This window comes from Miniopterus schreibersii, assembly GCF_964146895.1.
Source record: "Miniopterus schreibersii genome assembly, chromosome: 19".
In the NCBI taxonomy this organism is placed as follows: Eukaryota; Metazoa; Chordata; class Mammalia; order Chiroptera; family Miniopteridae; genus Miniopterus; species Miniopterus schreibersii.
Genome location: NC_138119.1, coordinates 5,168,353 through 5,184,885, shown reverse-complemented (window position 1 = coordinate 5,184,885; position 16,533 = coordinate 5,168,353). Strand labels below are relative to the sequence as shown.

Genomic DNA, 16,533 nt, shown 5'->3' with positions numbered 1-16,533 from the left:
CTCTTCAAATCTTCCCGGTTGCGAGCTGAGTCTCAAGGTTATGCCTTAGTAAGGCCCAGCTCCACTCTCGAGGCAATATTTGAGGACCGTGCTGATCAGGCAGCTGTCCCAAGAACCCTCCACCTTTAAAGGTGTCCTACCATCAATGCCCACACCACCTTCTGACCGCACAGGCTGGCTAGCCTCTGGCCCAGCACACAGGCCTACTGAGGTCAGACGTCAAGTTATTCAAAGAGCAGCTAAAGCCTATTAAATGCTTAAGGTAGAAAGAGCTAAGGGCTCATCCTCCCAGGCCTGTACATTTGAAATCTTCTGAGCTTTATTTTGTACCTCTGGTGCCTGAGATGAACTATATTCAGAGCTCTAAATCCCAAGAATGGTTGTAGAGTTTGCCAGGGTCTTACTAGAGCTAATTCAGATTTCCAACTTTCGTAGAGTAAACGTTCAGGCAGTGTGATAGATATCAGAGATAAAAAGTCCAATAAGAAATGGATTCTCTCCTCAGTGAATTTCTGATGAGGATGGAGAGGAAAACAAGTCAAACGGCAATAGCACAGCGGGATGCATTTTATTGAGATATGTTGTAAGAGCACAGGGGAAGGGGACCTGCGGCAGGGAATACTTCCAGGAAAGGTGACAGAAGGCAGGCCACTAGGATCCCACACCAGCAGCGGACGACTCAACCCCCCTCCCCACCCCAAGAGCCCCTTGCACAGTGACACAGAGGACTACGAGCATACAGGAGGCATTCCACAAATGCTGAAATGGAGAGGCGCGGGCACAGGAGCACCCTCTTCTGTAGAGACCCCAGGCTGAGGCACACGGAACATGAAGAGATCTAGGAATGAGAAACAAACCTTATGCTCCTCCCCGCCACCACCCCTCACATACATCCACACTACCCAGCCGGTATGGACAACAGAGGAAAAACAGACACCCCCAAACCCCAACACAGTCAGAGTCCAGGGGCCCAGAGGCAATAAAGCAAGCAGGTGCGATTAGGCTTTGCTGGGGATCAGGCAGGGCTGGACCACTCGGGGGAGCAGGGCCTGCACGCCCAGGCAATAGTGGTCTTCAGGGCAGTGGTGGGAGCTCAGGGCTGAGCTCTCCAGGCCAGGAGTCCAGTTGGGCTCCTCGAAGCAGAGCAGCCAGTGAGAGGAAGGTCGGTCTCACTGGATTTAAAGCAAGAGAGTTAATGTGGGAGGGGTAGGAACATCACTGAAGTGGGGACCTGCAGCTTAAGGGCCTGGATGGAAAGGGGGTTGGGAGGCAGATAAGGGGCCAATCAGGCATCTGGTGAGGGGGGTGGGGAGAAGGGATTGAAAAGAAGCAAAGCAGAAGGGTCTAAGAATGCAGAAATGTCCAGCTGCCCTCCAGGGCCGGCTGTGCTCCCCGCTCCCGGCTCCTGCACTTACAGGCCCTACTTGTTGCCCCACATGGCGGCCTTGGAGTACACGGGTGTTCGGCGGAAGCGGCTGGACTTCATGTAGGCGGAGATCTTCTTCAGGCCCTGAGGGGGGAAAGGAGGCCAGGCCTCAGGGTCTGCTGCCCCACCTGGCCTGTGCAGCCCCACTCCAAACACTCCAAGTTCAGGGTCCTGGCAAGACCCCCTTGTCGGGTCAAGCACGGGGCATACAACAGTCTTCCTGGGGTTCCCAGCTCTGCTAAGTTAACTCTTCCAATTTCCTGTACCTGATGTGATATCTTAGTAGGAGTTACAACATGTGAGACTCTACGCTGTGCTGGGTGCTTTATATCCATGAGACATTATGATACGGGTTTAGAACCTGCACACCACTGCCTACAAGATAGGTTCTGCTATCATCATTTTTCAGAAGTGAAACTGGGCACACAGAGCTCAAGCCCCTTCTGCAAACTCACATAGCTTAGTAAACGGTAAGGGCTGGAAGGCAGCCTGGCTCTCTCCCATTCCGCCCTCCTACTGCTGCTCTCCCCTCCTCCCCTCCTCCTCACCCCTCCTCTCCCCCTCCCCTCCTGTCCCCTCCCACACAGGAGCCTTGACCCTCAGTCTGTACAAACAGTCTCCTTTCTCAGAGGGAGGCTCCTAGCCTCCCCAGGCTGCCCAAGGAGGGACCCCAGGCAGAATGAAAGGGCTCAGACTGTGCCTGAGCAGCTCGCAGGGGAGGCCAGATCTCAACCAATGACTCAGCAAAACGGGCTGAAAGCTGATAGGAGGCTGTGCAGCAGGAGAGCAAGGCCAGGCCCTCAGGAGTCCCCTGAAAGGAGAAAGTCCAGCTGCCTGGCCTGGCTCCTGAGCCCGGTCTCAAGCTCACTGCGCCCGACCTACCTCAGCCCTGTCCTGCTGCAGCCAAGCAGGCCTCAGACACACGGGGGTGTGAGCCCCATCTTCCCACCACAGGCAGCGCCCAGGAACTTCTACAGGATTCAGAGGCCCTGGGACTGACCGCCTGTAACCAAGGCCTGGCCACAACAGGCTGCAGCCTGCAGCCCACAGCTGTCCCCTATCCCTCCCGGCCCGTCACTCATGCCACCTCTTGCATAATGTCCAAGGCTGATCACCTGGACCAGAACCAGAGCTGATGAGAAGCAGCTGACAACGCAGATCTCTTGATGGAGGGTGGAAGGGAAAAAGATTTAAGATGAACACCTCCTGGGCTAATAAGGCCTCAAGTTCCCAAATCTGTATAAAGCTGACTTTGTCCGCCTGGGAGTTGACCAAGGATAACCGATGATGAGCTGTGAGGTGAGGGCGGCCTGTGCACCGCCACCACCCAGGCGGAACCTCAGCACCACCCAGCTGGGACTCTGTGCTTCTCCACTGCACTGAGACCCACGAGGGGGTGCTCCAAGGCTGGGTCACCTAGCATCCCCTCTGTGCCTGACACCAGGCCTCATACAGAGCAGAAGGGCACATCAGTGAATGTGACTGAAAATAAATGGAACACCTCACCTCTGAGACAGTATCTTGAATAACTGGACAGAAGGAAAGGGAGAGGGGAGGGGAAGGAAAGTGCCCACCACAGGAGACATCAAGATAAAATCCTCCCGCAGGGGGCACCCACATGTGTACCCAGATCCCAGCACCGACCACAGCCCGGGAATCTCGGTACTGCCCAAGGGGATCCCACTCTGCAAAGCTGTCTGCAGATAGCAAGTCAATACTGTCTGTGTCTTCGGCACTTAATATCATTCCTACCATGTCTCACCTCCACTAATTATGCTACATACAAACTCCTGAGCCTTCTGCTTCAGCCAGAATGTCCTGAGCTGTGACCCCAGGCTGGAGAAGGACCTGAGCTCGTCTTTCTGGCACAGGAAAGGGGGGGCACTGACTATTGCCCATGGAGGCCAATGCTGACTGGGAACCCCACACAGCTTGTACTTGCTCTGTGACCTTGAGCAAATGACTTACCCTTTCAGCCTCATTTCATTATCTGGAAAAGAGAGGTGATAAACCTTCCACCAAGTAGGAATGTTGTAAAGATTAAATTGAACACAATATATGTAAGATACTGAACACAGATCCTAGCATAAAGCAAACCCTCAATGAATGCTAGTTAAGCTTCTTTTTGGCTCCAGGACTAGCAAAGCATCAAGGATAAGAGGGAAGACGAAAGACATAAAACAGAAAGAGGATCCCTGGCATCACCTCAAAGCGGGCCATGAAGTCCTTCAGGTTCGGGAACGCATCCAGGCACTTGGGCTCAAACATTCGCAGCACATCCAGTAAGTCATAAGCCAAGAAATCCACGTAGGTGAGCTGCAGACAGGCAAAGGATGAATGGGCACCAAACTCTGAAACTGGGAAACTGTCAGATCCCCCATCCCAAAGCCTTCCCCTTACCTTGTCCCCTGCAAACCAAGACCTCTTGCCCAGAAACTGTGAGAAGAGCTTCATCTTTTCAGGGACCACCTTCAAAAACTCAACTTTCTGTTTCTCCTGAGACACAAAACAGCTGTCACCACCCTCAGACACAGACTCCTGGGCAGACAGGCAGGCCTCCCAGGGCTGTTCCTGACCCCTACCTGCCACGGATGAGCAGCCATGCCCCCCAGCTGCACCTGGGTCAGTGCCCAGTTTATCATTCAATCCAACCTGTGTTCATTAGACCCAGGATGCTGGGAGAACATGCAGAGCCCTGGACTCAGACATCAGGCAGAATGAAAGACACAAAGAACTAATGTGTCCTGGGGCAGAAATTATAGGTTCCAGTTGGTGGGTGACAGAATGGACACTGAACACTTTCTGGCCAGATGGGGAGAATCTGAGAGGCTGAAAGAGGGAGGGAGAGGCACAGAGGCCCTGTGGGCACCCCACGCTGCCTACTGGGAAAATGTGCTGATGCCCAAAGGTGTCAAGGAGGCAGTGCTGGCCTAAGAAGCTGAACACATGGTTAGAAACTGAACTTCCACCCTGGGGAGTCTGCACTCTATCCTAAGATTGAAGGAAACTGAGTCAGAAATTTCATTTGGGGCACCTGGGGGTTATGAGGGTCACTCTGCTGACAGCATAGGGACCAGCTTGGAGTATCAGAAGCTCCAAGGAGTTCAAATGGCAACAGGATCAGCACAGATGGGACACAGAAGTCTAGTCTCCTATCAAAATTTGTCCAGCCCAACCCTGCCAGAAGGAACTCACAAAGTCAGGGCTGTAGCTGGTCCTAATGTTGTACATTCGGAGGTCCATAATCTCGTTCTCCAAAATGTCCATATAAATCTTCTCCTGTTCTGTCTCCCCACCTAGTAACACAACAGAGACTCCCTCAGCATCCCACCCCAGCCAGCCCCAGGGGCATGGCCACCTGTCCCCCTGCACCCACCCGCAGCCCCACTCACAGAGGTTGTGCTTTCGAGCAATGTAGCGAAGGATGGCGTTGCTCTGGGTGAGTTTGTGGGCCCCATCAATTAAGTAGGGCAGCTGGAAGGGTAACAGGGGCAGGTCAGGGGGCCACAGGCTCCCCTGAAAGCACCCCCTGCATTTGGAGCAGACATGAAACCTGGGCTCAGTGTCTGGCCCACAGTAGGTACTAAGCAAATATACCATAAAATTAAAGAATGAGCTGGAACACAGAGCATCGTGGGAAAGCAGTAAAGGAACCAGGAAGCTAAGGGGCTGAGCAGAAACCCCAGATCCCAAAACCTATATGCAAGCGGGAAAAGGAGATCTCAGAGTAGAGACAGGGTCCCCTTACGCCCACTGTCCCCATGCCCTGCACCTACATTGGGGAAGTCCAGGCCCAGCTTGAATTTCTCACTCAGCCACTGGCTTCTGTCATAGTCCGGAGCTGTGGTGGAGAAGATGGAGTGAAGGAAACATCCCCGACACCAGCCCCCTTTCCCGCTTTCCCGGGAACCTGCCAAAGAGCCAGTGGCCCGGCCCCGGAGCACATGATCTGAGCACTAAGTGTCTCTCTCCCTCTGTTCTGGGGAAAAGACACTTAAAAGCCTCAGGCACCCACATGGTTAAGGCTTCCATACAGTGGCAAAGCCTAGGGGAAGCCAGGGCAGTTACTGGCACGGGGGCCCGGCAACCCCCTGCCCTGTGCTGCCTGGAGGGCCAAGGCCCAGCCTGGGCGGGTAGGAAGGGGCAGGGCCCCGCCGCGGCCCGTGCGCTACAGGTGGCCGGGGCGCGGGGACTCGGTGCCAAGTGGGCAGGAGCTGGGCCTAAGGCGGGACGCGACACGGACGCATTACCGTCCCCCATCGTGTACAGCTTCTCCTCGTACTTGGAGTCCGTGTACTCCAGGAGCAGGCGGATGGCGTGCGCCAGCTGGGGGGACGGCGGGCAGAGGTCAGCGGTCAGGGCCCCGCTCTGGACCGCGCTCCCTCGGCTCCCACCGCCCCCCAAAGCCCCACGACACACAGACACCCGCGGGCGCGCGCGCACCGAGGACGGCGGCGAGAGGGGCCCGAGGAGGACCCCCGGGGGGAAGCCGCCCGGCCCGGCCCCCCGCGGGCGGAGGCTCGCTCACCCCGCGGATGTCCCAGTAACCCAGCGTCATGGCCATGGTCGGTCCTGCGCTCTGAGAGGAGGGTCCTTGGCGCCGCTGCGCTGGGAACTTATAGTCGGTCCAGGAGGGGGGCGGGGCAGGCCCGCGCGCGGGGCCCCTGGTTTCCGTCCCTAGTCTCCGCCCCAAGCCCCGCCCGCCCCTCGCACCGCGGGATCCGGGAGAGCCCGTGACTCCCGGTGGCTCCCGCCCCGAGCAGATGGAAGCAGTCCGTGTCCGCCATCAGCCGTGGGAATTGGGGAGCACGGTCTGGGCGCCCGGCCGCCAAAGGCCGCGGGGCTGGGCTCGCCTGGGTCCCTCCGCCGGCTCCGGGGCTCCCCGCCCGCGGCCGGGTCCGAGGACGTGGGCAGCGCGCTGGGGGGACAAAGGCAGCCGGGCTCCTGCCTCCTCCCCCTGGGCTGCAAGTTCCCAAGGGCTCAGGGAGGCCCAAACTCCAATGAAACCCCAAAGACTGGCACCCCTCAAATCCAGAGTCTCGTTCAGCACCTGTCCCTGGTAGACCAGCCAGGCTGAAGGCCCCTCGGAGACTTGAGAACAAAGCCCTGATGCCACGTGTCGTCCAGATCACACTATCAGTGAGATAGGAACCCTTAGGGCCAAGGACAGAGAAAAGGAGGCGTGTTCTGTGTTTTCCTTGCTAGGACTTGGGAGGACCCAGCTCTTAAGTCATGTGTCTAAGAATGATAAATGAAAATCAATTAATTGGCTTTATGGTGGAAACTGTTGATTGAAATCCAGAACCAGCCCCTGCGAAGAGGCAGGGTAAGGAGGTGCAGCCCCAGAAATGTCCCTCCAGCCAGCTAGATATCCCTGATATTGGCCGGAACAATAACCAGGAGCATGGTGCATGCGAGCATGGTCACATAGGGCATGTGAGTGAAGTGGGGAGAGCTGTCCTCTGAGGACCAGCCGCCTGTGCTGCTGCAGAGGGCATCAGAAATGGGTGGGGAGGTCAGTCAGGACCCTGGGGGAGCCCCGCAGAACCACAGTGTGTGCTTTGCAGACCCTCAGCTGTTCAGGTCCACGGATTCCAGCCCTGCCCCTGGCTCCTGACATGCATGTGCTTTGGGGTATGAGAGAGTGGCTCAGGTGGCCTTTGAAGTCCCTCTGTGATCTGTGACCTGTGGTATAACCTCCACAAGAATATGTCCTACCTGCCAACTTCCACTTTGAAGGCAGAACACTGTGTGAAAACTAAGAGAATAGGACAGACACAGTTTGGGCTGTGGCCATCTTCTTTTTTAAAAAGGCTTTATTATAAGGGTGAATGCAGATGTGAAAACAGATGAGTGGATCTTCAAAAAACAAATGCACTCACAAGTTAGAGGGCAACTCCAGCTAGCAGGAAGGAGACCAGAGCCCGCACTCCCCTGGCTACCAGCTGACAGAGAGGGATGTCCGCAGGGAGGACCCGGAAATAGTCTTGCCCTGGGGCCTGCTGCTGCAGGTACCAGGCTGCAGATCAGGGTCAAGACATTGAGACTTGGGCAGAGAACATATTTGGATGGGTCTGGCAGCCTGGTCCTCAAGAACATGAGTGGTGTCACTCTGGCTATCAGAAAGCAGGCCCCTCAAACTCCTGTACATTGTTCCAGGGCCAGGCATGCTGGGGCCTGCCTCTGCTACACGGAGAGACAGATGATAAACTGTATATACATATGTGTGTGTGTGTGTGTGTGTGTGTGTGTGTATGACATGCAATAAAATGCCCAATCTCATGTACTACTCTATGGCTTTTTACATACCATACTCTTCTGGAATCACCACCCAGAACAAAACATTTCCACCCTTCACAAGGTCCCTTCAATGAGCAACACCCCACACACAAGGTCACCATTTGGCTGACCTCAGTCACCTTAAACACAAGTTTTGTCCGTTGACTTTAAGTATATACAAGGTGTCCCCCTAAAAATGTATACACACTTTAACAGCTGATAGCTCAATTTTGAAAATGAAATGTATTTTAATAAACGCTGCCTTTATAATTATTCAAAATGTGTGTTTACTTTTGGGACACCCTATACTATGTACTTTATGGTACCTGCATCCTTTTGGTCAACGCTGTCTGTGAGTCACCCGTGTTATGTGTAACAGTAAGGCATTTGTCTTCATTATGGTATATTCACTGTAGTGTAGGATTCCATCATATGGATAATGGAGTCATAGTAATAAACCAGCTTTATCTGTCCATTCTCCCATTGATAGGCTTTGGATTGTTGCCAGTTATTGGCTATTTCAAATAAAGCGGCCTTGAAGGTTACAGCACGTGTCCCTGAAGACATAAGCACTCTTCTCTGCTAGACTATAAGGGAGTGAAATTCCATGGGCAGAGGGTTGTACATTTACTTGCAGTAGATACTGTTGGTATTCCAAAGTGGTTGTCCCAACAGCAATGAATGACAGTTCCAGTGACTCCACACATTCAACAATTGCCCATCCTTTAAATTTTAGCCTATGTGGGTAACAGGATCCAACTGCATTCATAAATTCTTCAGTATCTAATGATGTTCAGTACATTTTCATATGCTTCTTGGCCAATTGGATAGTCCCTCCTGGGAAATGCCTATTCAAGACTGGGACCGTTTTCATAGAGATGGAATCCCAGAGATCTTACAGGTGTGATAAAGTCAGACAGTGTAAAGTGGGAAAGAATCCCCGTTCTCTCCACTGGGGATTCCCAGCACCTCTGAGCCCTACTCGCAAAGACATGAAGCTCTGCACAGTGAGCCCCCAATAATGGTGGATGAATGAATGAGAGGTCAGGGTCCAGAAAGAGGCCTCCCTTCTAAAGAGAGCCCCATGAGGTGTCACGCTCCAAGGGTATCAGGAATGGGAACAAAAAGTATCAGTACACCTTACTGCCACTCCACATCCCCAAGGACCAGGCCACTGCGAGCATCACCAGTCAGACCCTTGGAAGCAGCAGAACCCACTGGAGAGTTCAGGTGGCCAGGAGGGAATAAGACAGGACACAGAAGGGATGTTTAGCTTTACTGGGGATCAGGCCGGGCAGGCCAGGGACCACGCTGGGGAAAGGGCCTGCACACCCAGGCAAACTCTTCTTCAGGTGGGAGCTCAGGGCTGAGCTCTAGAGGCCAAGGGGCCAGTCCAGCTCCTGTTGCTGAGTCAGTGGTTGACAGCGGAGCAATCACTGAAAGGAAGGTCAGTCCGGCTGGCTTCAGTGCAGGGCAAGGCACTAAGTGCATAGTGAAGGACGTCACAGGGAGACTCCCTGGACAAAGGAGAGCTGGAGAGCTTTAAGATCCTGGGAGAACTTGGACTGGGGGAGGGAAAGGCGTCAAATAGGACTGGAGTGTGGGTGAAGGAAAGAAAAGAACAAAAGAGCGAGCCAGCTGGTGCGGTGGGTCCAGGGAGGACCAGCTGCTCTCCAGGCCCCAGGGTGCTCCCCGCTCCCGGCTCCTGCACTTACAGGCCCTACTTGTTGCCCCACACTGCAGGCTTTGAGTAAATAGGTGCTGGGCGGAAGCGGCTGGACTTCATGTAGGCGGAGATCTTCTTCAGGCCCTGAGGGGGGAAAGGAGGCCAGGCCTCAGGGTCTGCTGCCCCACCTGGCCTGTGCAGCCCCACTCCAAACACTCCAAGTTCAGGGTCCTGGCAAGACCCCCTTGTCGGGTCAAGCACGGGACATACAACAGTCTTCCTGGGGTTCCCAGCTCTGCTAAGTTAACTCTTCCAATTTCCTGTACCTGATGTGATATCTTAGTAGGAGTTACAACATGTGAGACTCTACGCTGTGCTGGGTGCTTTATATCCATGAGACATTATGATACGGGTTTAGAACCTGCACACCACTGCCTACAAGATAGGTTCTGCTATCATCATTTTTCAGAAGTGAAACTGGGCACACAGAGCTCAAGCCCCCTCCTCATGCCACACTGCTAGTTAGTCCAAAGAGCTAGAGGACAGCCTGGCTCTCTCCCATTCTGTGCTCCTGCTGCTGCTCTCCCCTCCTCCCCTCCTCTCCTTTCCGCCTCCCTTCCTCCCCTCCCGTCCCCTTCCCTCCCACACAGGAGCCTTGACCCTCAGTCTGTACAAACAGTCTCCTTTCTCAGAGGGAGGCTCCTAGCCTCCCCGGGCTGCCCAAGGAGGGACCCCAGGCAGAATGAAAGGGCTCAGACTGTGCCTGAGCAGCTCGCAGGGGAGGCCAGATCTCAACCAATGACTCAGCAAAACGGGCTGAAAGCTGATAGGAGGCTGTGCAGCAGGAGAGCAAGGCCAGGCCCTCAGGAGTCCCCTGAAAGGAGAAAGTCCAGCTGCCTGGCCTGGCTCCTGAGCCCGGTCTCAAGCTCACTGCGCCCGACCTACCTCAGCCCTGTCCTGCTGCAGCCAAGCAGGCTTCAGACACACGGGGGTGTGAGCCCCATCTTCCCACCACAGGCAGCGCCCAGGAACTTCTACAGGATTCAGAGGCCCTGGGACTGACCGCCTGTAACCAAGGCCTGGCCACAACAGGCTGCAGCCTGCAGCCCACAGCTGTCCCCTATCCCTCCCGGCCCGTCACTCATGCCACCTCTTGCATAATGTCCAAGGCTGATCACCTGGACCAGAACCAGAGCTGATGAGAAGCAGCTGACAACGCAGATCTCTTGATGGAGGGTGGAAGGGAAAAAGATTTAAGATGAACACCTCCTGGGCTAATAAGGCCTCAAGTTCCCAAATCTGTATAAAGCTGACTTTGTCCGCCTGGGAGTTGACCAAGGATAACCGATGATGAGCTGTGAGGTGAGGGCGGCCTGTGCACCGCCACCACCCAGGCGGAACCTCAGCACCACCCAGCTGGGACTCTGTGCTTCTCCACTGCACTGAGACCCACGAGGGGGTGCTCCAAGGCTGGGTCACCTAGCATCCCCTCTGTGCCTGACACCAGGCCTCATACAGAGCAGAAGGGCACATCAGTGAATGTGACTGAAAATAAATGGAACACCTCACCTCTGAGACAGTATCTTGAATAACTGGACAGAAGGAAAGGGAGAGGGGAGGGGAAGGAAAGTGCCCACCACAGGAGACATCAAGATAAAATCCTCCCGCAGGGGGCACCCACATGTGTACCCAGATCCCAGCACCGACCACAGCCCGGGAATCTCGGTACTGCCCAAGGGGATCCCACTCTGCAAAGCTGTCTGCAGATAGCAAGTCAATACTGTCTGTGTCTTCGGCACTTAATATCATTCCTACCATGTCTCACCTCCACTAATTACGCTACATACAAACTCCTGAGCCTTCTGCTTCAGCCAGAATGTCCTGAGCTGTGACCCCAGGCTGGAGAAGGACCTGAGCTCGTCTTTCTGGCACAGGAAAGGGGGGGCACTGACTATTGCCCATGGAGGCCAATGCTGACTGGGAACCCCACACAGCTTGTACTTGCTCTGTGACCTTGAGCAAATGACTTACCCTTTCAGCCTCATTTCATTATCGGGAAAAGAGGTGATAAACCTTCCACCAGGTAGGAATGTTGTAAAGATTAAATTGAACCCAATATATGTGAGATACTGAACACAGATCCTAGCATAAAGCAAACCCTCAATGAATGCTAGTTAAGCTTCTTTTTGGCTCCAGGACTAGCAAAGCATCAAGGATAAGAGGGAAGACGAAAGACATAAAACAGAAAGAGGACCCGTGGCATCACCTCTATGCGGCTAATGAAGTCCTTCAGGTTCGGGAACGCATCCAGGCACTTGGGCTCAAATATGCGGTGCAGGTCTAGGACATCATAAGCCAGAAAATCCACGTATGTGAGCTGCAGACAGGCAAAGGATGAATGGGCACCAAACTCTGAAACTGGGAAACTGTCAGGTCCCCCACTCCAAAGTCTTCCCCTTACCTTGTCCCCTGCAAACCAAGACTTCTTGCCCAGAAACTGTGAGAAGAGCTTCATCTTTTCAGGGATCACCTTCAAGTACTCAGGCTTCTGTTTCTCCTGAGACACAATACAGCTGTCACCACCCTCAGACACAGACTCCTGGGCAGACAGGCAGGCCTCCCAGGGCTGTTCCTGACCCCCACCTGCCACGGATGAGCAGCCATGCCCCCCAGCTGCACCTGGGTCAGTGCCCAGTTTATCATTCAATCCAACCTGTGTTCATTAGACCCAGGATGCTGGGAGAACATGCAGAGCCCTGGACTCAGACATCAGGCAGAATGAAAGACACAAAGAACTAATGTGTCCTGGGGCAGAAATTATAGGTTCCAGTTGGTGGGTGACAGAATGGACACTGAACACTTTCTGGCCAGATGGGGAGAATCTGAGAGGCTGAAAGAGGGAGGGAGAGGCCCTGTGGGCACCCCACGCTGCCTACTGGGAAAATGTGCTGATGCCCAAAGGTGTCAAGGAGGCAGTGCTGGCCTAAGAAGCTGAACACATGGTTAGAAACTGAACTTCCACCCTGGGGAGCCTGCACTCTATCCTAAGATTGAAGGAAACTGAGTCAGAAATTTCATTTGAGGCACCTGGGGGTTATGAGGGTCACTCTGCTGACAGCATAGGGACCAGCTTGGAGGATCAGAAGCTCCAAGGAGTTCAAATGACAAACAGGACCAGTGTGGATGAGACAAAAGTGTCCAAGCTCCTAGCAAAGGTGGCCCAGGCCAGCTCAGCAGGAGGCCACTCACATAGTCAGGGCTGTAGCAGACCCTCGCCAACTGATTGGCTGTGTCCATAATCTCGTTCTCCAAAATGTCCACATGAATCTTCTCCTGTTCTGTCTCCCCACCTAATGACACAACAGAGACTCCCTCAGCATCCCACCCCAGCCAGCCCCAGGGGCATGGCCACCTGTCCCCCTGCACCCACCCGCAGCCCCACTCACAGAGGTTGTGCTTTCGAGCAATGTAGCGAAGGATGGCATTGCTCTGGGTGAGCTTGTGGTCCCCGTCAATTAAATAGGGCAGCTAGAAGGGTAACAGTGGCAGGTCAGGGGGCCACAGGCTCCCCTGAAAGCACCCCCTGCATTTGGAGCAGACATGAAACCTGGGCTCAGTATCTGGCCCACAGTAGGTACTAAGCAAATATACCATAAAATTAAAGAATGAGCTGGAACACAGAGCATCGTGGGAAAGCAGTAAAGGAACCAGGAAGCTAAGGGGCTGAGCAGAAACCCCAGATCCCAAAACCTATATGCAAGCAGGGAAAGGAGATCTCAGAGTAGAGACACGGTCCCCTTACGCCCACTGTCCCCATGCCCTGCACCTACATTGGGGAAGTCCAGGCCCAGCTTGAATTTCTCACTCAGCCACTGGCTTCTGTCATAGTCCGGAGCTGTGGTGGAGAAGATGGAGTGAAGGAAACATCCCCGACACCAGCCCCCTTTCCCGCTTTCCCGGGAACCTGCCAAAGAGCCAGTGGCCCGGCCCCGGAGCACATGATCTGAGCACTAAGTGTCTCTCTCCCTCTGTTCTGGGGAAAAGACACTTAAAAGCCTCAGGCACCCACATGGTTAAGGCTTCCATACAGTGGCAAAGCCTAGGGGAAGCCAGGGCAGTTACTGGCACGGGGGCCCGGCAACCCCCTGCCCTGTGCTGCCTGGAGGGCCAAGGCCCAGCCTGGGCGGGTAGGAAGGGGCAGGGCCCCGCCGCGGCCCGTGCGCTACAGGTGGCCGGGGCGCGGGGACTCGGTGCCAAGTGGGCAGGAGCTGGGCCTAAGGCGGGACGCGACACGGACGCATTACCGTCCCCCATCGTGTACAGCTTCTCCTCGTACTTGGAGTCCGTGTACTCCAGGAGCAGGCGGATGGCGTGCGCCAGCTGGGGGGACGGCGGGCAGAGGTCAGCGGTCAGGGCCCCGCTCTGGACCGCGCTCCCTCGGCTCCCACCGCCCCCCAAAGCCCCACGACACACAGACACCCGCGGGCGCGCGCGCACCGAGGACGGCGGCGAGAGGGGCCCGAGGAGGACCCCCGGGGGGAAGCCGCCCGGCCCGGCCCCCCGCGGGCGGAGGCTCGCTCACCCCGCGGATGTCCCAGTAACCCAGCGTCATGGCCATGGTCGGGTCCCGCCTGCGTGCGGGGCGGTCAGGCTGCGCGGGGCCGGGAGGAAGAGGCCCTGGGAGGCCCCGCCCCGCCCCGCGCCCGCCCCGCGCCCGCCAATCACCGGGTCTGGCGCCAGACCCCAGAGGCCCGGGGCGGGGCTCGCCTGGGCCCCTCGCCGGCCCCGGGGCTCCCGCCCGCGTCCAGACCGAGGCCGGGTCCAGGGCCGTGGGCAGCGCGCTGCGGGGACAAAGGCGGCCGGGCTCCTGCGTCCCTGCCCCCCCCCCGGGCTGCACAGCCTCCGGGCGCTCGGGGAGGCCCGGGCTCCAGTTAAACCCCGAAGACTGGCGCCCCTCAAGTCGAGTTCAGTCAGCACCCGTCCCGGCTAGACCAGCCAGGCTGAAGGCTCCTCCCGGCGAGAAGCCTGACTCCATGCTGGCCACGAGCGCGCGTGCACACTCACCCTCACACACTCGCTCACACTCTCACACTCACACACTCACCTTCACTCACTCACACTCACACACTCACACACTCACCTTCACTCACTCACACTCACACACTCACACACTCACCCTCACACACACACACTCTCACACACCCTCACACACTCGCTCACACACACTCACCCTCACACACACACTCACCCTCACCCTCACACACACACTCACACACTCACTCTCACACTCACCCTCACACACACACACTCACTCTCACACTCACACACACACACACTCACCCTCACACACTCGCTCACACTCTCACACACACTCACACACTCACCTTCACTCACTCACACTCACACACTCACACACTCACCCTCACACACACACTCTCACACACCCTCACACACACACTCACACACTCACCTTCACTCACACTCACACACTCACACTCACCCTCACACACACACACACTAACCCTCACACACTCACCCTCACACACACACTCTCACACACCCTCACACCCTCACACACTCACACTCACCCTCACACACACACTCACCCTCACACACACACTCACCCTCACACACACACTCACACACTCACTCTCACACTCACCCTCACACACACACACACTCACCCTCACACACACTCACACACTCACTCTCACACTCACCCTCACACACACACACACTCACCCTCACACACTCGCTCACACTCACCCTCACACACTCACACACACACTCACCCTCACACACACTCACACCCTCACTCATACACTCACACTCACACACACTCTCACACACTCACCCTCACACACTCACCCTCACACACACACACACACACACACAAGGGCTGGCCCCCTTAAGAGCCCTCTAATATTTTTCATAATACATTAGGATTTGTCATTGAGTTTTACACATCTTGAGCTTGGAGCAGAAATATGACCGGAATCCACTGAGAAAATGTATTTTTTAAACGCTAACATTAAACAGAATATTTAAAATATGGTAGGCATGGTGAAATAAGGCAATTCTAGCTCTTGGAACCTGGAACAGACTGGCAGAGGTCAGAGGGGAGGGGAGGGGATGGAAAAAGTAGGTAAAGAGAGTAGCCAGAAACACACATACACATAGCCCCTGGGCACAGCCGACAGTGCTGAAGGCCCGGGGCGGGACGGCGGGACTGGGTGGAGGAGAGGAGGGGGGCTCCATCTGTAATAGTGTCAACAATAAAAAATCAAAAATAAATTTTAAAATGGAAGTTGGGTAGAAACCACAGGGAGAGGTGTTTTGAAATATGGGACAGATTTAGTATGAACCGGAAATAAGCAGGTTTGAAAATCATTTCCTTACTTCTTGTTATTAGTTTTTCTTAAGTGTATATAGAGCTCACATCTATTTCAATGTTTAATATTAAAAGTGGTTTAGGTCTCCGTTTAGAAGTTTGATGATGTTTGTGACCAGAAATATACCTTAGGAACTTAACTCTCATTTATATCTATTGGCCTAGGGTAAAACTGGTTTCCTTATATGTCATTTCACTTAAAGCACTTAGTGTACCCTTACTGTTCCCTTTTTTAAAATTCCCAACTCTGCTAGTCATTCATTCAACAAACATTTCATTACCTCTATGTGCTGGGCTCTGTTTCACTCAGAGAATGAATGCAAAGAAACAGGAAGCCTATGGTTTAGAATTGTGCTGTGTGATGTAGTAGCTGCCAGCCACATGTGGCCACTGAGCACCTGAAATGTGGCTAGTGCAACTGAGGAACTCAATTCCTCATTTAATTTTAATCAATTTAATTTTAAAAACTGATACTCAATTCAGTCATTGAAAAATGTTTAGGTGTGTTCCATTGGGTATGTGAATCAATGCTTTCAACCATAAATGTTCTGAAATCTAGATACAGGTCAAGTATTTCCAATTAAAAGGTAGGGTCCTAATTGAGATGTGCTCTCAGTATAAAATATACTTCAGATTTCAAAGACAGAGTGGGGCCAGATCTTGTACAATATCTCATTAATAATTTTTGAATTGATTTACATGTTGAAATGAAAGTGTTATGTGGGTATATTGGGTTAAATAAAATATATCCTGAAACTTACTTTCTTCTTG

The 16,533-nt window shown here is 54.3% G+C and overlaps 2 protein-coding genes across 4 annotated transcripts; both read right to left on the bottom strand.

The window, feature by feature from the left end:
- Positions 1 to 552: 552 nt before the first annotated feature.
- LOC308549207 (glutathione S-transferase Mu 1-like) lies at positions 553 to 6,277 on the bottom strand. Its single transcript, XM_081121615.1, has 9 exons — positions 5,955 to 6,277; positions 5,677 to 5,752; positions 5,203 to 5,267; positions 4,819 to 4,900; positions 4,622 to 4,722; positions 3,827 to 3,922; positions 3,632 to 3,742; positions 1,416 to 1,510; positions 553 to 838 (listed from the first exon to the last, which is right to left on the bottom strand). The coding sequence occupies exons 1-8, from the start codon at positions 5,988 to 5,990 to the stop codon at positions 1,421 to 1,423; spliced, it is 657 nt and encodes a 218-aa protein (XP_080977741.1). The 5' UTR covers positions 5,991 to 6,277; the 3' UTR covers positions 553 to 838; positions 1,416 to 1,420.
- LOC308549208 (glutathione S-transferase Mu 1) lies at positions 775 to 14,081 on the bottom strand. Of its 3 annotated transcripts, none has more exons than XM_081121617.1 (9): positions 13,954 to 14,081; positions 13,676 to 13,751; positions 13,202 to 13,266; positions 12,818 to 12,899; positions 12,621 to 12,721; positions 11,833 to 11,928; positions 11,638 to 11,748; positions 9,421 to 9,515; positions 775 to 838 (listed from the first exon to the last, which is right to left on the bottom strand). In XM_081121617.1, the coding sequence occupies exons 1-8, from the start codon at positions 13,987 to 13,989 to the stop codon at positions 9,426 to 9,428; spliced, it is 657 nt and encodes a 218-aa protein (XP_080977743.1). In that variant the 5' UTR covers positions 13,990 to 14,081; the 3' UTR covers positions 775 to 838; positions 9,421 to 9,425. The 3 variants fall into 3 exon arrangements, with proteins under 3 accessions (XP_080977743.1, XP_080977744.1, XP_080977742.1); XM_081121618.1 differs by lacking the exon at positions 775 to 838 and adding an exon at positions 8,965 to 9,298; XM_081121616.1 differs by lacking the exon at positions 775 to 838 and having other exon boundaries at positions 8,965 to 9,515.
- Positions 14,082 to 16,533: the final 2,452 nt, after the last annotated feature.

What these genes read in the sequence shown, in the direction of transcription:
- LOC308549207 (XM_081121615.1), bottom strand. Translation starts at nt 5,990, where the DNA reads ATGGCCATGACGCTGGGTTACTGGGACATCCGCGGG. An exon ending in TGCTCGAAAGCACAACCTCT is followed by an intron (nt 4,723 to 4,818) that starts GTGAGTGGGGCT and finishes TTGTGTTACTAG; the next exon opens with GTGGGGAGACAGAACAGGAG. An exon ending in CCAGCTACAGCCCTGACTTT is followed by an intron (nt 3,923 to 4,621) that starts GTGAGTTCCTTC and finishes TTTGTGTCTCAG; the next exon opens with GAGAAACAGAAAGTTGAGTT.
- LOC308549208 (XM_081121617.1), bottom strand. Translation starts at nt 13,989, where the DNA reads ATGGCCATGACGCTGGGTTACTGGGACATCCGCGGG. An exon ending in TGGGCCTGGACTTCCCCAAT is followed by an intron (nt 12,900 to 13,201) that starts GTAGGTGCAGGG and finishes TTACCCTTCTAG; the next exon opens with CTGCCCTATTTAATTGACGG. An exon ending in ACTTCATTAGCCGCATAGAG is followed by an intron (nt 9,516 to 11,637) that starts GTGATGCCACGG and finishes TTCCCCCCTCAG; the next exon opens with GGCCTGAAGAAGATCTCCGC.